A 25,493-nucleotide genomic window follows, 5' to 3' on the forward strand; every position below is an offset into this window, starting at 1 on the left:
TTCTGACTTGCATTGCAGAGTTGTGTAGCTCATGAAACTTCTAGTTAGCCATGGTTTGTCAACAATTCAGCTGAAAGGGATACTCTGCTAACAAATTGTACCGGCATCCAAAGGTTAGCATTCTTGTTCATTTTATTTAACCAAATGGAAAGTTGCATATAAACTCACTATTGCTACACATTTCTTAAGCGATCAATGTGTGTCTAGTAAGACTATTTATTATGTATAAAAGAAGAAGAAGAAGCGAAATACACTTCTTTTAGTGTCTCAAAAAAGGGACAAAACTTTGTATGGAACCCAACGACGTTTTTGCAGTTCCTTGCTCGTGATGGTTACAAGAAAGAAGCACATGACTTTGGTTTCTTCATGTTGTGACTAACAAACACAATAAACACATTTGTCCTTGTCGTATCAGCATTCTAGAATTTCTGTATCCATCTAAACAGATCAATGCTATGAAGTTGCGCTTTTCAAAACAAATATGACATGCGCATTCACCGTACACATTGTATCAGTATTCTTAACCTCTTTCTCTGTAGCTGGAAAAATTCATGTTGTGAACTCTCAATTTATTTAACGAGTAGTATATGTGCATTCATGTTGTAATGGCATTCCTGTGTCTCCAACTACCTGAACATTGTGAAGTTGCAGTTTTAAAAAAACAAAATCTGTGTATTCATTCATGCTGTGTTAGCATCCTAGAATTTTTCGTGTTCTTGCAGGGTAGGGATAATTAATTCAACAAGATGGATTCTTCAAGGAACCTCGAAAGTGGTCCATCAAGGCACCTATCTCGAACCTTTACAGTTGGGAACTTCCCGGATTTTATGGATCCTGAGGTTGTTCCATCTTCACTCGCACAGATTGCGCCCATCCTCCGAGTGGCAAATGAAATTGAAGAAAAAGCTCCTCGGGTGGCATACCTTTGTAAGCTTTTCCCATTCTTTTTTCTTAAATACTGTTGTAACCTCTGTCAAATGATTTTTTCTTTTGCATTCATTTATAAGCTCTACCTAACGTTTTATGATTGCATACCTTTGTAAAGCTTTACCCAATGTTTATTCGTGTATACCTTTGTAGTTCTACTTGTTGTTTATTCTTATATATTACATTTTGTTTCATCCTGAGTTGTATCACAGGCCGCTTTTATGCATTTGATCGGGCGCATAGCGTAGATCCAGCTTCCAATTTTCGTGGAGTGAGGCAGTTTAAAACAGCACTGCTTCACAAACTAGAGAAGGTAAATTATGGGTATTGTCATCCATCATCTACACGAGGTTTTAATTAACCTGGTTTTAGACATTTTTTGGTAATTTGTTGTTTTCCATCTTACAGGATGATATACCCACCCTAAGAGAGAGGTCTGCAAAAAGTGATGCTAGAGAGATGCAAAATTATTACCAGGAATTTTATGATAGATACGTGAAATCATTAGAGAATGCTGGTGACAACATGGATCGGTAAGCCAAAATGATGATAATGATCATGGAATTTAATCCCGAAAGAACTGATAGAAGGTTTAACAGTGATACAAATTAGATGATTGACTATAACATTTATTTGTCTTCATTTTGCACTCTTCGCCTTTGCATGCATGTTTTTGTTTGATTTTCCATACTACTTTTTCTTCTTATGTCATTTCATCTTTGATCATTCTTCTCTTTTTTGGGGATCGTCTTCTTTATTTTCTATGTTCTTGAGGTCAAGCTCTTGATGTGAACTTATGAAGGCATACCCATATATTTCTATATGACACAAGCCTGTTTATGCACTAGAACTTTATGGTTCAAAGCTATTGGCAGCATGGTAGTTTTGAGTGTGCTGATCAGGATATGTCCCTAAAGGCAGAGCTAGAGAACTATGTTCGTAATTTTTAAGAAGGCTTCAGTTGCTTATCAAAACTACATTGTCCATATCAAGTTTTTTATAATGTTGATACAGGCCACGACTGGCGAAAGCATACCAGACCGCTGCAGTTCTGTTTGATGTCTTGAAGGCAGTGAATCAGCAAGGTGACAACAATGAGCCAGTGGATCCTGATGTGAGTTTTCAATTGCCAATTTGTTTTTTTCCATATTATCCTAAACGTTTTTTCTTCCGGGCTGACGTGAAATGATTGCTCAGGTCGAGCATAAAGCAGAACTGGTAAAATCTAGAAAAGAAATCGTAGGTGCATACAATATATTGCCTCTTGATCCTGAGGCTATAAAACAACCAATAAGGATGCTACCAGAGGTAACCTTTGTAAATATTATGGATACATGATATTCCAATTAATTTGGTCATACTTAATTTATCCGGCAATTTGCTAACACTTTAAATAAGTTGAAGTGGACTTTGAGGACACGTGCGACATTACATTACACAATTCTTGGTGGGTAACATTGATTTGGACAGAACTGATTCACACCTTTGAAGTTGTATGGACAGAGACATCTATAGGTTCATGTAAAAGAAGGCATTATTGCCATATGTTTAAAACAAATGTAATTTCTTAAAAGGAAGTTAAGAGCAGTGGTCAACATGGTTATTCTTGTGATTAAACAAAAATAGAGGTGAATCCATCTTTTGCCTGAGGTGCTTGTCTGCTAACGATATTGGCAAATTGGGATAATTAGCATTGAGTGATTTTTTCCAATCATATATTAGTGGTGTTTTCATATTCTTGTGATTAAACAAGAATAGAGGTGAATCCATACTTTGCCCCAGGTGCTTGTCTGCTAGCTATATTGGCAAATTGGGATAATTAGCATTTTCAACTTGCATTTTCTCCAATAATGAAGTATTATGTATCATGTTGGGATGGCCACTACAAAATGTAGCAGGTCAATGCATATGGTTCTCTTGGGAGTAACTTGATTTCTAAGCACATGTATTTGCCTTCCTGACATCTGTCTCATATTTGAAGGAAAACACCTCTTCAGTCCCACTCATCCAGAAAATTGTGAACCTGACTCCCATATGTAACATTGTATTCTTGGAAATTTCCACCTACATACTCACTCTGTTACCTCATCCAATAACTTACCTCACTCTATTGCCTGATCGATGATGTTGTATTGATCTTTATTTCTACATATTGTATATAACTTTGAACTTACTAGCATATTTTTGAGGTGTTTTTGAACTGACCTCACTCTATTGCCTGATCGATGGTTAACCCTTTCAAGTATCTTGAGGTTGACCCCATTTCTGTAGTCGTTGATTAACTTGTAGCATGATTAGTGATGGAGCTAAAGAAAATCATTGTTGTTAATGCCAGTCTTGAGTACCTCTTCTTCGTGAGCTACCAAATCCATTAGTTACTGGTCTCTAATCAGAATAATGCCTCGGTAACTTTGGGCTGCTCTCATCTCCATCCGATTATATCATAGGGTGCAGCTTCCTTGCTCCTTATCATGTGGGCAATTATTATGACTAAAGGTGAAATCTTGACTTCACAAACTTGGTTTTTGCATTCTCACACACAAATTGTGTGTGAAAATAGCGTATTACGCTGGAAGATTGCATATCCATCATTGTATTTGCAAGGCTATGATAAAAGATATTTATGAAATAGTCTACACTGCATCTTAAGTGATTAACGATATTTACAATATCACTGAAATGGCTATTTTGGATTTTGATCGTGAAACCATTAACATTACTTTGAAGGAAACCATTTGGAAATTAGAGGCTGTATTTTTTATAGATGTAAAGTGGTAATTACTTTCTGAACTATTTGGTATCCCATGGGAAAACTGTAGGATATGAAATTGAAATTCTGAACAACTTGCCTCCAGGTTGATGCAGCAGTAAAAGCACTTAAAAACATCCGCGGACTTTATTCTAGAGATCAGAAAGTCTCAAATGCAGATATACTTGATTGGCTACAACTTAATTTTGGGTTTCAGGTATTCTTGCAATGATGCATTAGTCATTCGAACAATTTTCCTTTGATTTGAGAATGAGGGTCACTTAATTTTTAATTGTATTTGGGGCTCCAGAAAGATAATGTGGCAAATCAGAGGGAGAACTTGATTTTACTTCTTGCCAATGTGCATATTAGACAGATACTAAAGCCAGACCCTCAGAATAAGGTGATTTACTTGATTAGTTGAAAATGCTGTAAGGACATTAAATAGACTACAAAGGGAAAGCAAATATTCTGTCTCATGCTTCATATGATGGTTTCTCCTCAGCTCAGTATTGAAGCATTGAAAAGCGTTATGAAGAGATTATTTAAGAATTATAAAAGCTGGTGCAAGTTTCTGCATCGACCAAATTATATAGTGTAAGTCTTTATAGTTCCTCTCCTCTAAATGCTGCAAATTTTTTCAAAGTATTTTTTAAACATGAGTATTTATTGTCCCTAAAAGAAAGAAAGAAAGATATATTAATGTCTTTTTAGAGCACAAAATGGCCTGTAAGACCAAACAAGAGATTACATATTAAGTGTTGCCTCGCCTTAAGTAAATAAGATAAAAAGAGACTAAAGTATCTTGTTATCAACACATGTAAGATTCTCAGGTCAGGTATATTGTAATTTTTTTCTTCGAAAGATCTCTAGCATAGGTTGACCCAAAATGGAGAGGTCTTCAAAGCAAGGGAAGCACCTGAAATGGTGGAGATAATGGCCTTTATATGTCGATGACAAGGGTGGTGAGATCGTGGTCCATGGGGCTGGGGCCTACGTGCGCGACAATTTGCTATTGGCTGATCTATTGTAACCCCTTTGCAATGTCCTGGTCTGGCCCTTTTGTTATATCCTGGTCTGGAGCCCATTTTTGTAGCACTTGATTGACTTGTAGAATCAGGAGTGATGAGCTAAAGAAAGTTGTGATTGTTCTGTGTCTATGAGCTTGTGTAGCTGTCCCATCGTCCAACAAATTTTCCCTGTGTCTTTGAGATCCAGCAAGAAAAGTCCTAGGCAATTGTATATTAGAGGTCATGGCTTGAGCCAGGTGCAATAACAGTGTTTCATTTTCATCGATATTATCACTAGCATCCATTTTGAGAAATTAATATATCTATGTAGGAAATTATTGACCAATAGTTTTATGCCTTGCATATATTATTGGAAAGTTCCATGAATATATTGTTAATGTTTGTTATGATGGCATACTATTTTACCTAGAACTCCTGCATTCTAACTTCTTTGAAAGGCTTGTGTAGAGCAAAGTTTGTTGTCTTGTTTAATAAATTAATGGTGCTTTAAAACTAAAAGATATTACGATGCGGTAATGAATGGTTTTTATCATTCAAATTTTCTTATGGATACCTGTGTCTTTTATGTATTCTCTTTATTTTCCTCTTCCAGCCAGATGAAGTACCTTCACATTGTGATTATCATTATCTCTATGTCTAGAATTTCCAAACTCTAGGTGAGAGTAGAGTCTCTTGGAGTGGATCCTCAAGAGATTCCACTCTCCTGATGGAGGTAGAATTCTTACATATTTCTCCTTTTGTTGAATTCCCTTTTTGAAGACTCTGTAGGATGGCGATATTCCTACATTGTGAAGGAGAGTTCTCATGCCTCCAAACTAACTTGCAAGTTCATACTTGTTACAAGCCTTCAGCATGAACCAATATGTGCTTTGAAGAGTGAAGAGGATGCGTCCACTGGTTCTTCTAGGGAAGTGATCACAGTTTCCTCCCTCTCTTTTGATTTCGACCTTGGTATCATTACCTGGAGATAAACAACCCACATTCTTATAGTGATTTATATACATGGTATTTCTCAACAGAGGTTTTTGGCAATGAGTGTCGTGCATATTACTCTTTGTACTTCCCTAAGAATTAGACCACATGGTAATTCTGAACTACACAGTTGTGGTTAAAACAAAGTAGAATATCATTAGGAGGTGAGCTGGTAGCTGTAAAAACAATGTTTTGATAAAGTGTTTTTTCTCGTCTTTGGCCTCAAGGCAATTTTGGAGCATTCCTGTATGATAACATTATGCATGTACTTTTTAGAGGAGATCCTTGCAGTCATCTCACAATTTCCAAACAGAATTCTGGTTATATTTATGTGAACGTATTCTTAATATGAAGATACTACCAATTGAGAGTTGCATTTTCTATAGAGAATTTGGCAAGAAAGCAAGTGATAGATGGTAATCCCACTGATAATTTGGGATTTGCCATGCTTTGAGAAACGATAATATAGATTCTAGAAGGGTTGTCTTTGTGTGTGAGAAAACAGCTTTTTTAATTATCCTCTTCAATTTCACTTTGTAAAAGCATTTAATGCACAAGCATTCAAGATGATTGTTTATCTTATGCTTTCTGTTATATAATTCTTATAATGCAATCATGTTTGTTTTCCATCTTATTAAAGCAACTGTATGAATTGCATTTTGTTTGAACTATGATTTTGTATATTCCTTGTCAATTTATACATTCTTTCTCGATGGAATAAAGATTCCAGCTTATTAATGCGAATTCAGTTTTTGGATAAGGTGGTTTATGATCTGCAATGGACGATGCTTTGTATTTTTAAACATATGTGTGGCAATATGTTCTCTACTCATTCTTGATGCTTTTAGGATTTATATTTCAATACAACGTTTTAATTTCATCAATGGCACAGGCTGCCAACAATACAGCAAGCAATGGAGCAAAGGATGATATTATACATTGGCCTTTTTTTATTGATTTGGGGAGAAGCGGCAAATCTGAGGTTTATGCCTGAGAGTCTTTGCTACATTTTCCACCATGTAAGCTCAGACAACTGAAGTTAGATTCGGTATATTATATTTGAATGTTGTAATGAGTGTTGAGTTCTTATTTCAGATGGTGCGCGAACTTAATGGTATGTTAGATGGGAATGTAAGCTCTGTAACTGGAGAGAATGTAAAGCCAGCATATGGAGGGGAGCTGAATGCTTTCCTTGATAAAGTAATCAAGCCTATCTATGAAGTTATAGCTGAGGTAAGATGTCATTTTCTGCCTTAGATATTGTATTGACAATCTGGGAAGTGTATTTAAAACTTGATGGTTTTTGATTAATGTTTCTGGTTGATTTCTGCCTACCTATGTCAACTATTCTGGAAAGGTCTTACGTCTCATCGTCTTTTCTTTTTTTGATGCTTACTTTTGACAAAGAATAAAAGCATCTTATTTTTGCCAGCTTAGTGCCATTGCAATATGAATGCATTTAAACTAGTCAATTTAATAGGATGAGAATATGAATATTCTTTTGGGATAAGTGTTTATGTATCCATGCTTGTGTATGTGTTTGTGATGTATCTCTATGTATCTTGAAGTTTTCAAGTGTTATGGGGCTCACAGGAAGGTAGTCAAAACAAAGATGGCAGAGCTCGCCACGCAGCGTGGAGAAATTATGATGACTTAAACGAATTCTTTTGGTGAATATAACTAAGATATTGTTTTTCAGCATTGTTCACTTTCTACGTGCTCTAAACGTTTTGCAACTTAAATAAAAATAGGTCTGCTGATTGCTTCAGTCTAGGGTGGCCTATGGCCATTGAAAAGGAATTTTTTGGACCACCTAAGAAGCCTAGACAGGTTTGTAAATGATAGTTCTTGTATTAGGATTTTAAAGTTCTGAAGCATATTTTAAAATACTAATTTGAAGATATAGTATATTCTAAATTGTATTAGTGTATATACAGGGAAAATCTGTTTGGCAGGATAAAGGCTCATGGATTGGCAAGTGCAATTTTGTTGAAGATCGGTCATTCTGGCATATATTTAGAAGCTTTGACAGGATGTGGTCTTTCTTCATTTTGTCTCTTCAGGTAACCCAGAGGAAAGAAAGCATTGGTAAAATTATGCCCAGGAAATGGAAAGTTTGTCAACTTTTATGAATTTGACATTATGAAATGACTGTTTGCAGATAATGGTCATAGTTGCGTGGAATGGGTCAGGCTCATTGGGGGACATCTTCCATGGTCCCATTCTTAGTAAAGTCTTGAGTGTTTTTATTACAGCTGCTATCCTCAGGTTCATCCAAGGTACATAGATATATTGAAGCAACTATTCTCTTCTTTTTCTCATTTGTGGTAATGACACTCCTATACTTATTCTCATAAATGTTTTCAAACTATTAAAACATGTTTAGATTATCATAAACGTATTTTATTGTAGGCAACATAAATAAATATACTTTTTCTAATTTTGTGGACAGCAATTGTTGATATTTGGCTGAGTTTTCAGTCATGGAGAAATATGAATTTTATTGGGATATTCCGGTACATCTTGAAAGTAATTGTAGCCTTAGGATGGGTTATCATACTGCCTGTATGCTACACCCGAACATGGGGAGCTCCTATCGAGCTGTTGAGAACTTTTGAAAATTGGTTTGGAAGATCAGAAAGCCCAAAACTCTACATAGGAGCAATTATTTTATATCTGGCACCGGATGCACTTGGCGTATTGTTATTCTTTCTTCCATCACTAAGGCGGCATATTGAACAGGCTGATCATTTAGTTGTCAAAATGCTTCTTTGGTGGGCCCTGGTGAGACAATTTTATGCTTGAAGGAATTTGTTCTTTTCTGTGTTTTTGATCTCATTAGCATGCCTTAGAAATGTACATATGTGTCTGTGATAAATTTTGCTAATTTCTTTTCTTCAAATATATTTATCAATTTTGAAAATATCCAGACACCAACATTCATTATGCAAACCATGATGTAACATCTAAAGAATCTACAATGCTAAAATGGTTCTGGCAATTTATAAATGCAGCCACCACTCTACATTGGGCGGGGAATGCACGAGAACTCCGTTACCCTCTTCAAGTAAGATTTTATAGTTAACCTATTTCAAGTCAGTTTATACCCTTGTCAATTGTCTTCCTCACTAAGTTTGTTCTTATAGGTATACTTTGTTCTGGGTTTTACTATTGCTTAGCAAGATTTTATTCAGCTATTATGTTGAGGTGATGGATTGATCCTACCTTCTTCCTATATCTCATCTCTTTCATTTGCTGTTGAACTTGGTGATTCATCTGCTGTTATGATTTTCAATGCGCTTTCATAAAAGTAGTTTGCTTATTTTAATTTTCCTTTATTTCCTGTTGGCTTGTTTATTTTGGATTGCAGGTATTGCCACTGGTGGGACCTACAAAGAAAATTATCCAAGCTCCTCTTGAAGAGAAATATCAATGGCATGAACTATTTCCCAATGGTATGTTATTTCGCATGCTAATATTATTCCAATGTGTAGTGCTGTACATTATAGTAGCTTCCTGAAGTCCAGTTAGCTCACTTCAGTGGTCTGTACTTTGCAGCAAAAAACTATTGGGGTGTAGTTCTTGCATTGTGGTCCCCGATCATCCTGGTAGGGAAAAAGCAATTCTACAGTCGATTATTCCAAAAATTACTTAGTTCCTGAAACATTTCTGTGATTTTTGATGGGAACAATGCAGGTGTATTTCATGGATGCCCAAATTTGGTATGCAGTCTGGTCAACTATTTTTGGTGGGATAACTGGAGCATTTTCACGTCTTGGTGAGGTTGGTGTACTTGTGAATATTTTATTAGTACAACCAACTGCTTCTATCATAACTTCTCCGTGCATAACCTAATTGGTTTGTCTGTTCATCCTTAGTTCATGCATTGAAGTCTCCTAATAGTACTATATCCCTTATTGTAGCAAATCTTATGATATCATGATAAAATGATAGATATGGTGATCGTCTGAGAGGTGCAAACCTTGAATAGGCAAATGGAAAATAGCAAATTGCAATGTAGAGTTCCCTAAGATCCCCTCGTCAATTTATATCCACATATAATGCACATTTACATCCTTGTGCACAACCTGCACTCTATCATGGATCTCGTTTTTGTACAACACACCCATTCCTCCAGAGCCTTTTGTGTTTCCTTGTATCTGTTATTGAGAATGAGCACTCTATCCTTGTCTGTCGGGGAATTTTCTAGCAATATGCATTGATGGTCTATATAAATAACAATATCTATGTTCTTGAAGGTATCATTAAAATACCCTATATTTATCCTGCATAAGGTCTCATAGGCCATACACTTTCATGCAGCTCTGTTCTATGAAATAATGACATTACCATTTCTATATATGTATAGTGCCTGATTCATGCCGACAAAACCATTGTCGGCATGAATCAGACACAGGGAAGGAAGGAAAATGGGTAGAATGTGCCTCCATCTCCATTTTCTTCCGAAACCATTGTCATTCTTTAGTGCCCTTCTCTTGGATTGGGAAGCTTTCTTCTTTCCATATCCATGAAGCGGACAGTCAAGACTTTAGCTCTAGACTCATCTCTTCCCAGTCTCCATGTTGAAGCTAATGGAATATTTGACGCATCAATCTTTATTCTGAGATTCTTGGCATTTTCTTGTGGCATTCCCTTTTCACCCCAACCAACGACTTGTACATGTAATGCGTGAGCGTTCCTTTTGGCGTCTTCTTCGAATGTAGCGTTCATCATTTCCATCTTATCAACCGATGTTCTGTTTTGCTTTTGCCTTACCTCTATCCAGGGAGTGTTTGCTTTAATTTCGTTTAGAGCATGCTCGGCTTGAGCTTTGGCATCTCTGGCCATCGTTGACTATGTTTGGTTTTCCTAATTTACAATGGTTTAAACTGTGGGGATGAAGTTTTCCACTGGTTCCTGTCCTTTTTGTAAATAAACTTTAATAGCTAGTAGTTCGACCTTATTTGAGGATAGTTCATCTTTCAGATACTATACCATGTCATTGTTGAACTCTGAGTTTGATTCCTTTACAAGACTTGTGATGTCTTTTTGTATGGCTTCTAATAACTCCATCTTGAGAGAGGCAAGCAACTCCATCTTGAAGAGAGAGAAGCTTGAGTTTAAAAACGGCCGGATTGTAATTTTTGTCACAGATTCGTAATCAAGAGATGCTGAGATCTCGTTTTCGGTCCCTCCCTGCAGCTTTTGAACATAACCTTATCCCTTCATCAGAAGATAGGCCCCGTCGTAAAGGTTTTGCTTTGTTTGATAAACATAGCAACTTTGAAGAATCTCAACCAAATAAAGAAGTCTTTGCCAAGTTCTCCCAGCTTTGGAATGAAATTATTGAAAGCTTACGTGAGGAAGATTATCTAAGCAACCATGAGAAAGAGCTTCTTTTGATACCATACTCAACAGATTCTTCAGCGTACAATCAATGGCCAGCATTTTTGTTAGCAAACAAGGTAATACAGTCTGTAGTTTTCTAAAGAAATACTTTGACTTTATCTTATTTGTTGTTGAACAATACTGTATACCTCTGAGAATGAACACAGATAGCGCTGGCACTAGATACTGCGAAAGACTTCACAGATGCAAATGAAGATGATGAGTTGATAAAAAGATTTGGCACCGATGGCTTCATGATGTATGCCATAAAGGAATGCTATGATTTGTTCATAGTAATATTACGTGCTATTGTGACTGGAGAACGAGAGAAACAGTAAGTCTGATGGTAAACTTCTTCATTTATTTGACTTTCTGCTCCAATTCCACCACTTACTCTGGAAAATTCGTTTTGATTAACATTAAATATGTTAACATGCAGAGTTGTAGATTCTGTCATTGTGGAAGTGCAATCTGTTCTCAATGGAAAATTCCTCAAAACATTTAGTATGAGTGCAATGCCATTGCTTTACGAAAAGATTGTTGACTTAGTGGAAATATTGGTAATCATCGCCTTCTTCGTCTTCCATGTTCATGCAGTTCTAAATCTGACTTGATAGGTTTTGACATTTTATTAGAAAGATGCGGATTCTACCAAAAAAGAAAGGGTGACATATCTGCTTCAAGATATTTATGAAGTTTACATAAGAGATGTAACAATGAAAAGTGATTTGTGAGTCTTTTTCTTTCCTAAAAAATCTAGGAGTTTGATGTATTTGGTGTTCATTGCCGTTATTGTTCTTTGTGTATATTATCAGGGAAATCATTATTATGATCTCTCTTGTGAATTAATTAGTTCTTGTGCATAATGTTCATATGCAATCTTGGTTGAGCTGTTCTCATAAATATATGTAACGAAAAAATTGCTGGCTGCAAACTAAATTAATCTCATCTTAAAGAACACCTTACAAGAGTTTTAGTGATCATGGTAAAGTCCACTGCAGGCCTTTTTATTAGTTTGATAACTTATTACAATTGGTCTATCCTACTGATTAGTTCAGGTCTGTTGAGGGGGGCCTGTAAAACCATGTTTTTATGCTGACAGATTCAATGTATTCTAGATGCACCTTGAACATTTTGCCTTGTGATTAGTCAGATGACCATCATAGAAAAATACTTTCTTCAGTACAGTTTACAGCATCACCTTCTGCATATGTGGAAACACCGATGTTCTCAGATATTTGGTTTTGAGGATCAGTTTAGTTTGCATTGGGATTTTCTGCATTGTATGGCATGAGCGAACTCCTGCATTGAGGAGTCAGTCAAATGCGTCTCTACACTACAGGCTGTACCATAGCATCAGAGTGAAGAAAGGAGATTTTTGTTTGAGTCTGGGATCACTCTTGACTTTCCTTTCAATTGGTTCTTGGGTAGATTACCTGAGTCCTAACCAACATATTCTGACTGTAGCTGTTGTACATCTTCTTTTGTACTATCCCAGAATTAAGCCAAACTGGAAATTATGGTGGATGTCTCTTTTACAGGTATTATGGAGCCCAATATAGTGTGTTGATGCACCACAAGCGGATGCACCACAAGCGGATGCACTTTAAGCACTATCAAACACATTTGAATTCTCTTAACATTTTCTGATGTATACAAGCCTCTGTTTGATTAGATTTGTTCGATATTGTTTTGGTAGACCTACAATAAAAGGAGAATATTAATGGATTTAATTCTCACGTGCTGTTTTTTATTTTTACAAATTTAGGATGAAAGATTTCTTAGATAGTAATCATGGAGCCCATATCAACTCAACCCATGGTCAGACAGATAATGTATCACTCAACAAAACCTTAAATTCTCTATTTGGGGGATCAAATATTCAATATCCTCTATCAGCTGAATTGGAGAAGAAGGTAGAGCTATGTAAATCATAAGTACACCAAACAAAAAGATTAGAACATGCATCTCTTTATATATCTGACTGATACTTGATGCTGTTTATATCGCTTTTGCAGATAGAGCGACTTCACTTGCTTTTGACAATAAGAGAGTCTGCTATGGATGTTCCAACCAATGTTGAGGCAAGACGGCGCATTGCATTTTTCACAAACTCAATGTTTATGGATATGCCTCCACCTCCTAAGATTCGGAACATGCTCTCCTTCAGGTCTCTTTTATTCCTAAGAAACTTCCGTTGGTTGTAACAGTGCATGACTAGCCATATTGTGATTCCTTTCCAGTGTTCTCACACCTTACTATACTGAGGAGATATTATATACAAGGAAGGCACTGGAAGAGGAAAATGAGGATGGTGTGTCAATTCTTTATTATCTTCAAAAGATTTATCCAGGTTAGTCTACTTTTGCATTTGCTAGAAATATTTGTTCCTTTGGTAATATTTTTTTATTTAATACCAAACATGTGATCTCTATTCTATTTTTTATATGTCATGTGATCTCTAATCACTAGGCCTTTTTGCAATGTGCATGGCCTGCTTGTCTATAAGTTTGCTATATAAGTATCCTGCTTGACGTGTGCCTAAATTTATCTTTAGTCTCTCCCCTAAGATGACTTTTCATCTTCAATCGCTTGGCTGAAAATAATCATTTTCTTCTACTATTCCTATTTTACTACATGATTTTGCCATTGGGGCAGTAGTAATAACATTGATGATGAGAAATAATATAGAATCTTGAAGTGAAGATTCATGATGACACAAGGTTTGCAATTTTTAACGTTTAACTGCTGATATACAGCATGATGACTATTTTCTGGTATGCATTTACATCATGATTATGATTACTCAAGATTACATGGCGCCACTACATTGTTCTATGATCAATAGTGATTTGAGTGTCTGCATTCCAAGACTTAGCGATGAGATGAAATTATTTTCGTGTGCGAAAATTCCTCATTAGTGGTAAAGGCCTCACTCTTTGTTCAGTTACAACCATATGTTTAACATGTCTTCCCTTGTCTCATTACGGTGACCAGACATATCTAGATGCTCTTCCATCTATGAAGGCCCTTTTTATATTCTGTTATTTGTGTTCTGTAGGATAAAAGGGCAGCCATCCCCACTTGATGCTATATGAAAAAGAGCTAGTGTAATCCTGATATCCTAGAACTGCTGTTTGAACCGAGGTTCTGTGAACTGGAATATTTTCTGAGGCTACAGTCACCCTTAATCTGCCTACATTTTGTTTTTCCTTTGCTGTGGTGATTATATATTAAATAGTAAGAAGCTAATGTGAATGATTCTGACATCATCAATGTAAATTCTGTTGTTTGTCAGATGATTGGAGAAATTTCATGGAGCGGAATGGTTGCACAGAGTCAAATGTGGGTGATACTGAGATTTTTAATGCAGTTCGGCAATGGGCCTCGTATCGTGCACAATCCCTTACAAGGACAGGTTTGGAAATGTTTTGGTGTTTTGTAGTATAACAACGAACAATCACAGGAACCTTTGTCTGTTTACTATAGTAGGTTTGCGAGAGGGCTTGAATAGCTGACTTTTTAGTGTTCATCCTTTGGTAGAGACTTCAAATACACAACTTTATACTCCTCAATCAGATAGCCCTTTGAAATACACAACTTTATACTCCTCAATCAGATAGCCCTTCAAATACACAACTTTATACTCCTCAATCAGATAACCCTTTGAAATGTTTGATAGTTTTAGTATACTCTAGATAAGGTTTTTGTTTTAAAAATGTAACGCTGGATAATTTGTTGTATATATATTCCAGTGTTTGCTGAGGCTAGACTATGATTTAGTTGGCTTCCACTCTTCTAGAAAACTACATCTGGTTTCTAATAAATTTGTCTAGTAGAACTCACTGCTAACTGAGTAGCGTATACACCATGTTTGTCTAATTATTGCTATGCAGATGCTCAGTGAAACAAACTCTGATTTCCTAGCAGAACATTCCTTGCATAAAAATTATAACATACACATTATTATGCTGTCATGATGTATTTAATTAGTCTACATTCACCTCCTGATTGTTGAAGTATTACTGTAATTACATGCAGACTAGAGAAATATCTCATTTCTGATGAAAGATTTGTTGTACAGATACTATGACATATATAGGCTAGCTCAGTTTATGAAAAATGATTCCCCTAATCTTTATCTGTTTTTCAGTAAGGGGTATGATGTACTACAGAAGAGCTCTTAAGCTACAGGCATTTTTTGACACGGCAAAACCCTCAGGTGAGTTCTACGTTTGCTTACTACTCATTTGATTATATAAGGAATGGTCTTATAGGTATTCTTCATGATCAATCATCAGAAATAATGCAAGGATATAATGAGACACTCAAGGCTTCTTCCATTGAAAAAAGTCAACAGACACTTTCTTTAAACATTGAAGCAGTGGCAGACATGAAGTTTACATATGTTGTTACTTGTCAAAACTATGGCGTTCAGAAACGCACCCAGGATCCTCGTGCTAATGATATATTTAATCTGATGAAAGAGTGAGTGCTATAGTTTGTGTCCTCATTGTACTTAGGAACACATCAGCGTTTTCTCAAATTGACATGTGCATCGGAATTTCATTCGATTCTCATTACAGCAATCCATCTCTCCGGGTAGCGTACATTGATGAGGTGGGAGAAGGAAATCACAAGGAGTATTATTCGAAACTTGTGAAAGTTATCGTTGATAAAGATAATGATAAAAATGCAACTGAGCAGGTACACTTAAATTTTTATTCATTCTAAATGTGGAATTCATGCTGATTTCGTTAGGTTTTAATTAATATTTCCTAATCCAGGAAATCTATAATATTAAGCTCCCTGGAAACCCCATCATTGGTGAGGGAAAACCAGAAAACCAGAATCATGCAATTATTTTCACACGAGGTGAGGCATTGCAGGCGATTGATATGAACCAGGTATGTATGGTAATGAAATTTTATTTCAGCTGGGTATGCATTGCTTTCATAGAACTTTTAGGCGAATTGTTTTCATAGGATAACTATTTGGAGGAAGCACTGAAGATGAGGAACCTCCTGCAAGAGTTCTTATTTGATGATGGAGTGAGATTGCCATCTATACTTGGAATGCGTGAACATATTTTTACTGGAAGGTGAATCAAAGACTCTGAGAATTTATTGCATGTGCAGAAACTCATACTTAGTTGGAATGTTTAATACGACAATTATCAATTTTTAAATTCCTGGAACTAATAAAGTAAAATTAAATCCAAATACCTCTTCTCTGAAGGTATGCCATCGTGTTTAAAGCTTGGATTTAATTTGCCTTCAAATACACAACTTTATACTCCTCAATCAGATAGCCCTTTGAAATGTTTGATAGTTTTAGTATACTTTAAAGTTGTCTGAAATAGAGTTATGTAGTTTTATATAATGGCTCCACATTGTGACAATTTGCCAATATTATAACGTGGAGAAAATCTGCCTACGATGAGATGTTGTGGGGCTGATCCACAGATTTGTGTGCATATCTTCCTATCTTGATTTCTAATTGATGTGAACGGAGCATGTGGGCAGATATTATCTGTTAACACTTGTGCTTTTCTCCATAAGGACATGCTCACACGAATTGAGCGTGGCTCTCAACATTATCCATATATAAGGGCTGGTAATAAATGCTTCTTGCGGCATGTGTAAAAAGAGCGTCTTGTGGGCTTCCTACCTACAGAAGTTGTGGGGTTAATCTATGCTCTTTCATTGTCCAATTTAATGATTTCTGTTTAGAACACCTATCCAGTTCAGTCATATTCAAGTGTGGATAATGCAAGCTATACTGGACTTATGCCATGCGGCTAGAACCATTCTTGCTTTTCAGCATATCAATGGACAATCCAAGCTATATTCAAATGAGGGTGTAGTGTTTTTATACTTATGCCATGTAACTAGAACCATTCTTGCTTTTCAGTATGCCAACACGGATTATATCTATGTTCAGCAAGCCATTTTGAGGACATAAGTTTAGTGCCTTTGCTTAGGGACCTCCAAATCTCTTGCATACCAGTCAATGATCAGAATAGTGCCATGGGCTGCTCTTTATCTCTGGTTGCATTATGCACTGTGAGCAATCATCAAGACTAAATGCCTCTCCAGATTTAGTGGACACCAAATTACTCTGTAGGTAGAAAGAAAAAAAGTATGAATGTGTTTTAAGAGGCCAAAATGGCCAATAAGACCAAACAAGAGATTACATCTTAAAATGTTGTCTCATGTTTGAGAACAGGAAACCAAAATTAATGTAACTAAGTAAAAAAGTAAATAGAAATAGAATTAAGACATGACTAACGAATCTCATTATCTATATATGTAAGATTCTCAAGTCAAATCTATTGTCCTGTTTGTCTTCGAAAAATCTCTAGCACTGGTCTATCCAGAATGGAAAGGTCTCCGAAGCGAGGGAAGGGCCTGTAACGGCAGGAGATAATGGCCTTTATCTGTTGATGACAAGGGTGGAGAGATTGTGGAGAGAAGAATTTGCATTAAACAAACACAATTTAGTTCATGGATCTTGGAATTGTATATGTGCACATTATCTCTCAAGGGTATCAAGGGCTACATTCTCATAGTGAGAACCAAGCCCCAAGAAATCTCCTGTTACCATGTACAAGCAACCTCCTTTTATGTCTTGGATTGTGTGTTTATTCCTAAGAAGCTACCGGTTCAGATCTCGCTATCCATGGTCGAGTGGTTTTAAACACCATCACTTTGGTTTTATCGTTTGACTCACATAGTGCATAGATTCCCATTGCATATCTATTGCTGCTAGTTGCTGCATGAACCAAGCACATGGAACAATGCTGGAGGCATTCCCCAAATCCACAAAACATAGTGCATAGATTCCCATTGCATATCTATTGAAACTCCAAGGACTTCTAGTCACTGCATGAGCCAAGCATGTAGAAAAGTGTTGGAGGCATTCCTCCAATCCACGAAGGATGGGCGAAACTAACTAGCTGTTGGGCTAGCTGTTATAACTTTTAAACATTCTCAACGCTCCCCCTCAAGATGGGTGAAAAATATGCACTAAGCCCATCTTGTCACACAATCTAGTAAGACTTATTGGCCCAAGTCCCTTTGTAAGACAATCTACTACTTGATGTTCAGTAGAAACATGAATCAATTTTAATATTCCATTATCAAGTTTTTCCTTGATAAAGAACCTGTCGATTTCGATGTGTTTGGTCCTATCGTGCTGTACCGGATTGTTGGCAATGCTGATTGCTGACTTATTGTCACACCACAACATCATCTGATTTTCTTGATTTACTTTTAGTTCTACTAGGAGAGTTCGCAGCCATAACATCTCCGCAACTCCTATAGCAATAGCTCTATACTCTGCTTCGGCTGTTGACCTTGCTACTATTGACTGTTTCTTACTCTTCCAAGAGACCAGATTGCCTCCAACAAACATGCAATATCCTGATGTGGATTTCCTGTCATCAGCACAACTGGCCCAATCAGAATCACAATTGCCCTCAATGTTAAAATGACCATGTTTTCTGAAGATTAATCCCTTCCCTGGGGCACCTTTGAGATATCTCAGAATATGGTACACTGCATCCATATGATCTTTCCTCGGATCATGCATGTAGCGACTTACCACACTTACTGCAAATGAGATATCTGGACGGGTGGGGGTCAAATAAATCAGCCGACCTACCAATCTTTGATACCTTTCACGATCCACTTTCTCTCCTGCAAGTTCAGTTAGCTTGATCTTTTGGTCGATTGGAGAAGCTACATGCCTACATCCCAACATTCCAGTTTCTTTGAGAAGATCTAGTACATATTTCCGCTGAGATAGAACAACTCCTTCTGCTCCACGAGCTACCTCAATTCCAAGAAAGTATCGTAGCAATCCTAGATCCTTCACCTCAAACTCTTTACCCAATTGCATCTTCAGTTGAGCAATTTCTCCTTCATCGTTACCCGTGATAATTATATCATACATACGCAGCAAGCAATGTAGTATGCTCCTCGTGTTGTCGAAAGAACACTGTATGGTCTGCATTCGTCTGTTGGTATCCCATACCCACCATAGCCCTTCTTAACCTGTCGAACCAGGCTTGAGGAGATTGCTTCAGTCCATAAAGTGACTTCCTAAGTTTGCAAACCTTACCTATTGTTTGAATTGTACCGAAACCTGGGGGAACATCCATGTACACTTCCTCCATCAACTCTCCATGAAGGAATGCATTTCTTACATCTAATTGATGTAATTTCCAATCCTTATTCACTGCTAAGGAAATAAGTCTTTTAACAGTGCTCATCTTCGCCACAGGTGCAAAAGTCTCGTAGTCAATGCCATATGTCTGACTATATCCTTTAGCCACCAATCGTGCCTTGTATCGATCTATTTTCCCCTCTAGGGTTTGTTTTATTGTAAACACCCATTTGCACCCAACCGCCTTCTTTCCTGGTGGTAGTGACACAATCTCCCAAGTTTTGTTCTTCTCAAGAGCTCCGAGTTCTTCTTGCATGGCTGCTTTCCATTTTGCATCTTCTTTAGCAACCTGTCAACACTTGGGTAAAGTGACAGAGTCTAATGATGCAATGAATGCTCTATGTGTTGCTGATATGTTAGAATAAGAGATAAACTGAGCAATATCATAAGGAAACCCATAATGATTAGGAGGGACTCCTGCATTACTTTGAGGGATCCTCCTAATCTCTTAGGAGAAGGAGAGGAAATCATATCACCTGTGATTTCTGGGTTTGGGAGTTCTGTAGGTATTTTAGAAGTCGAGGCAGGTCGGGACATGGAACTTGATGGCACATGTGGCACTGAAGATGTGTTCATATTTCCTTCTTTCTGCCTCCTCTTCCTTGTATACACCTTTAGCTCCCCCTCAGCTTGAGTCCCAACACATATAGGCTCCTCGTCTTCGTTTCCTTCTGCTTCCGTACCTCCTACGCTCACTTGTTTCTCAGCTGATGTAGGGATCAGTAAAGGAATTGATCCTATTTTTAGCAACCTGTCACGATTATCTCCTTCCCTCATATTTTCAGTCTCAATTAAGTCATCAAAGGGTGAAGTTACCCCTTGTTTATAATATGGCTCTACCTCTCTGAAATGCACATCCATGCTCACAAATAATCTCTTCTCTACTGGCCTCCAGCAAACATAGCCTTTTTGTGTGGCAGAGTATCCCACAAATACACATTTTACAGCTTTAGGATCAAGTTTTCCTACAGATGGTCTACTGTCCTTTACAAAACACACATATCCAAACATTTTCAAAGGAAGGATTCTAGAGTTATTGCCTTGCAACAACTCACATGGAGACTTCCACTCCAATACTCTAGAGGGCATTCTATTGATCAATGTGGCAGCTGTCAAAATTGCCTGTCCCCACAACTGCTTTGGGACATTCATAGAGATCATCATGCTTCTCGTTACCTCCAGAAGATGTCCATTCTTCCTCTCTGCTACTCCATTTTGTTCTGGTGTATATGGGCATGTAGTTTGATGTTGTATTCCTTGATTTGAGAGGTATTCCTTAAATGTCATGTTAGCATACTCTGTTCCATTATCAGACCTCAACACTTTTACTACTGCACGATATCGAGTTTTACTTGCTCTATGAAAATCTTTAAAACAAGCAAATACTAAATTCTTTTTCCTCATCAAATATAACCAAGTCACATGAGAGAAGCAATCAATGAAAGAGACAAAATATCGATATCCATTAATAGAACTTGTGGAACATGGTGCCCAAACATCGGGGTGTATTACATCAAATGCACGGGAACTCCTATGACCTGAACTAGCATATGAGCTTTTAGTAAGCTTACCAATTTCAGAAAGGTGTGGATACACCCGACTCAAAACGCCATAAGAGGTATGTCCCATACGTTGGTGGTAAAGTGTCAACAACTCCTCATAACTCATTTTAGATCCCCTTACATCCTATTCCCTCTACCATAGATGCTAATGCTGAATCCAGCCCTTCACGATCCAAATACCATAGTCCACTATGCCATGTGCCAGTCCCAAGTCTCCGACCTGTCCCTTTCTCCTAGAATATCACCTTGGGAATATCAAAAGAAACAACACATTTTAGTTGGTGTATGATAGAACTTATGGATAATAAGTTTACTGGGAAAGGAGCATGCAACACATTAGACAACGTCACAGAGTCGGTACATTTTACTGTACCTATACCCCCTACAGGTTGTGTTGTACCGTCAGCAATTTGAATGCTTTTTGGCATTGATAAGTGAGTATACAAGGAGAATTCACTAGCCTAGATGCACCAGAATCAATTATCCATTCTGGTGCAGAGGCAAGAGTACTTGTGTTGCTAGTACTTGTGGCCGAATAAGCATAGGTGGCAGTGTTACCTCTTGACATGAATGAAGTATCATTTGCGGCTCTTTGCTTCCTCCTAAGTATTTCTAAGAGAGCTTGATCCTCTTTGGTGAACACCACCTTAGTTCCTTCCTCTTCTTTTGCTACCATCAAGTTTGCATGGTAACCTTGTCTTGCACCTCTTCGCCCATCTTGAGGGGGAGTGTTGAGAATGTTTAAAAGTTATAACGGCTAGCCCAACGGCTAGTTAGTTTCAACAGCTAGGTAGCCCAATGGCCAGATCTTGGCCTTTATAAAGAGGGACTTTCTCCTCATGTAAATAGAAGAGATCTCTGTATTTTTCTCCCTCCTACCTATGTATATTACTGAACAAATGTGCTTTCTCATATTTCTTTACCTCATCAAGTGTGGGAATTTCAGCCTTGGCTAGAAGAACTGCCCTTCTTTGATCAAACGGCAGGTTGAGATGTTTCAAAAATTGCATGGTTCTTCTTTGAGCAGAAATTTCCTTGCTCTTACATTGAGGATGATTGCACATTGTCACAGGCGAGAAATGATTGTATTCTGCCCATAGACACTCCAGCTCTATGGCATATTCCTGAATCATCCTATCTCCCTGCCAAACAACATCTATCACTTGCTCAATTTGAAATACTCTCATGTTGTTTCCCCTCCCAGCATGTCTTTTGCAATTTCTCCCATATCTCCTTCACACTTCAAATTCCATCAACTGTTGTGGCGATTGATGGAATCATGGAGTTGAGAAGCCACGTGTACAAAGACATGTGGGTAGCTCTCCATGCTTTCCATTCATTGCTCGTTATGACAGGAGGTTCTTTCTCTTCTCCCGTTAGGTAGCCGTCAAGGTTTCTCCCTGTCAAGGCACCTATAATCCGACACAACTAGCTCAAGTATGTGGCTGGTCCATCGAGTTTGAACTCAACTGGGAGGAGTTCAAGTCGGGGTGGTGGTTGTGTTCCTGTCACACCTCTAGATGCTACAATCTCAGCCTGCTTCATGTATTTCACCAATGTTTTCACCTCATCCCAAATAAATTGGTATTTAGCATGTCCAGTTGTTTTCTAAGCATATACATCCATTTGGCAGCCATCCTCACATTAAAGTATAGATTTGCATGATCTGTCATCACGCCAACAGGTTTACTAGAGGTAGTGAAATATGTTATGACGGGTTGAAGGAATTGAGATCCCATCAAGAGAGGGATAAGATCAGCATAGTGGCGTCCACAATATTCTTGAAATTTAAAAGTAACATTGATATGGCTCTAGAAACTCCATACCTTCACGCAAGCATACCTGAACCTTCATGTAGATGTGGATAAATCACAAACGTTGAATCCCTGGAGAATGCACTGAACTTATAGATGCCTTATGCAAGAATAGATAGGTACTTGATAAACAATGCTAAGTCTCAGGAAATCAATAAATTATGCATATGAATGTTCCTCTATGACACATTGCTAAAAGAATAACATTTCTAACATCTAAATATTCATAATCTGTGATTTGACATTTTTGCATTGTGCAGTGTCTCTTCTCTTGCAGGGTTTATGTCAAATCAGGAGTCTAGTTTTGTAACCATAGGCCAGCGAGTTTTGGCAAATCCACTCAGGTATTTCACTATGCATGACTTCTCTATATGTTTCTGAGCATGGTGTCCTGTATCTGATAATTTTATAGTCGTTGAAACAGGGTGCGTTTCCATTATGGGCATCCGGATGTTTTTGAAAGGCTTTTTCACATTAGTAGAGGTGGCATCAGCAAAGCTTCCAAAGGTGTTAACCTGAGTGAGGATATCTTTGCAGGTAGTGAAAACCACACAATGTGCCTTTCTAGTACGGCTTGCAGCTCATAGACATTGCTTTTAAAATTTATGACCACATATTCAGGATTTAATACCACTTTGCGCCGTGGTCTTGTTACACACCACGAATACATACAAGTTGGAAAAGGAAGGGATGTGGGCCTGAATCAGATAAGCCTGTTTGAAGCCAAAATTGCGAATGGAAATGGTGAACAGACAATGAGTAGAGATGTGTATCGCCTTGGTCATCGAATGGATTTCTTCAGGATGTTGTCTGTTTATTTCACAACTGTTGGGTTTTACTTCAACACTCTTGTGAGGAGATACTCTTGATTCTTTAATTTTTCTTTCTTTCCTCAGGGATTTTATGTTTATTTTGTTTCTGCACTTATGTTTGGCTTTAAGTTTTTTACTTGATTGCAGATTGTCGTACTTACTGTGTATGTATTCCTCTATGGGAGAATTTATCTTGCCCTTAGTGGTCTAGAAGCTAGCATGTACCACTACGCAGGCCTAGAAGATAATTCTTCTCTGCAGGCTGCCTTGGCATCTCAATCATTTGTCCAGATTGGACTGTTAATGGCTCTTCCCATGGTGATAGAGATTGGACTCGAGCAAGGATTCCGTAAGGCCCTCAGTGAACTTATCATAATGCAACTGCAACTTGCGTCAGTTTTTTTCACTTTTTCAATGGGTACAAAAGTTCACTTCTATGGGCGAACATTGCTTCATGGAGGTGCAAAATATAGGTCTACTGGACGTGGATTTGTCGTATTCCATGCTAAGTTTGCTGAAAATTACCGTCTCTACTCACGTAGCCATTTCACAAAAGGACTTGAGCTACTAATACTTCTGATAGTGTATAATATATATGGAGTTACAGTGCATAAGACAGTTCCCTACCTACTCATTACATTCTCACTGTGGTTCCTAGTAGGGACATGGCTGTATTCACCTTTCTTGTTTAATCCATCAGGATTTGAATGGCAAAAAATTGTTGATGATTGGGATGATTGGAACAAGTGGGTGAGCAATCGTGGTGGGATTGGGGTTCCATCAGACAAGAGTTGGGAGTCATGGTGGGATGAAGAACAAACTCATCTCAGTACTTCTGGGCTAAGGGGTCAAATTATCGAAATACTGCTGTCAACGAGGTTCCTCTTATATCAGTATGGCCTTGTCTACCATCTAAACATTGCGCATGGCAACAAGAGTATTCTGGTGAGTCCAAACATCCATATGTTACATGTCAGATTAAAGGTTCCAGGTTGGAGCATTACGATTAATTAATATAAATATCCCAACTGCAGGTGTATGCTTTATCGTGGCTGGTCATTGTGTTTTTGTTGGCTTTGTTCAAGGTAAATTAGCAAATAACTATGTCATTCTTATAATGGAGCTCAATAACTTTTGATTAACATTGTAGTAACTACTGACTGCCAGGTGGTCTCTGAGGGAAGACGTCGGTTTAGTGCGGAATTTCAGCTTTTTTTCCGGCTCCTCAAGGGAGGGCTATTTCTTGCGGCTGTAGCAATTTTGATTGTCCTCTTTACAGTGGGGCAGCTTATAATTGCGGATTTATTGATCAGTCTGATTGCATTCCTCCCATCTGGCTGGGCAATTATTCAGGTAAACTAGTATTAATGATCTGTGGATGTGGATCTATTTCCTAGTAAAAATACTGCCTGAAAATTGAGCTTTGTGATGCCCTTCCTTTTGCAGATTTCTCAGGCATGTAGGCCAGTGGTGAGTAAGGCTGGTTTGTGGGAGTCTGTAAAAGCGCTGGCCCGAGGCTATGAGTACCTGATGGGCCTTGTATTATTCATGCCCATAGCTATACTGGCATGGTTCCCCTTCATTTCTGATTTTCAAACGCGACTGCTATTCAACCAGGCATTCAGTAGAGGATTGCAGATCTCACGTATCCTGGCTGGTAGAAAGGACAAGAAATCCAATTGAGTAATGAGGGCTGCATTTAATGATATGTGTTTTTGGACAATCCTCGCATTAAGGGTAACAACATTCACATCAATCAGCTAAGCTCTGAGCTGACAGTTTTTTTGAAGAGAACGAAGAAACTTATACGAATTTTACTGGGTTATCATTAAGGCCAAAGATGGTAGAATTAATGCCAATTTCTTGCCTCGGTCCGATACAGTTAGCTCCCCCTTCTTTCACACCAATATCATGTAATTTGAAACTCATCATTTTTGTTGTACACTAGACTTCAATGTAATAGGGATGCGTTGTCCATTTTTGCATGTCAATGTAATAGAGATATACGA

General features: G+C 37.7%; 1 protein-coding gene across 1 annotated transcript; it reads left to right on the top strand.

Annotated features, from left to right (window-relative positions):
• On the top strand, nucleotides 1–25,493 carry LOC147857151 (callose synthase 3-like). Its single transcript, XM_087328254.1, has 41 exons — nucleotides 1–113; nucleotides 723–927; nucleotides 1,140–1,240; nucleotides 1,336–1,460; nucleotides 1,942–2,041; nucleotides 2,125–2,235; nucleotides 3,783–3,893; nucleotides 3,987–4,079; nucleotides 4,182–4,273; nucleotides 6,572–6,698; nucleotides 6,775–6,912; nucleotides 7,273–7,349; nucleotides 7,431–7,509; nucleotides 7,617–7,742; nucleotides 7,841–7,958; nucleotides 8,132–8,463; nucleotides 8,694–8,746; nucleotides 8,826–8,886; nucleotides 9,050–9,134; nucleotides 9,238–9,287; nucleotides 9,376–9,462; nucleotides 10,833–11,144; nucleotides 11,235–11,401; nucleotides 11,507–11,627; nucleotides 11,703–11,797; nucleotides 12,836–12,983; nucleotides 13,086–13,237; nucleotides 13,311–13,420; nucleotides 14,366–14,485; nucleotides 15,221–15,289; nucleotides 15,369–15,555; nucleotides 15,654–15,774; nucleotides 15,855–15,974; nucleotides 16,053–16,168; nucleotides 22,933–23,016; nucleotides 23,097–23,209; nucleotides 23,294–23,523; nucleotides 23,632–24,429; nucleotides 24,519–24,569; nucleotides 24,652–24,837; nucleotides 24,931–25,493. Exons 2-41 carry the CDS (start codon nucleotides 747–749, stop codon nucleotides 25,165–25,167), a joined length of 5,784 nt encoding a protein of 1,927 aa, XP_087184380.1. The 5' UTR covers nucleotides 1–113; nucleotides 723–746; the 3' UTR covers nucleotides 25,168–25,493.

The sequence above is a fragment of the Azolla caroliniana genome, unplaced genomic scaffold, assembly GCF_043228905.1.
Source record: "Azolla caroliniana isolate FFs.n. ecotype wild unplaced genomic scaffold, voAzoCaro1.0.p SCAF_12, whole genome shotgun sequence".
NCBI lineage: Eukaryota > Viridiplantae > Streptophyta > Polypodiopsida > Salviniales > Salviniaceae > Azolla > Azolla caroliniana.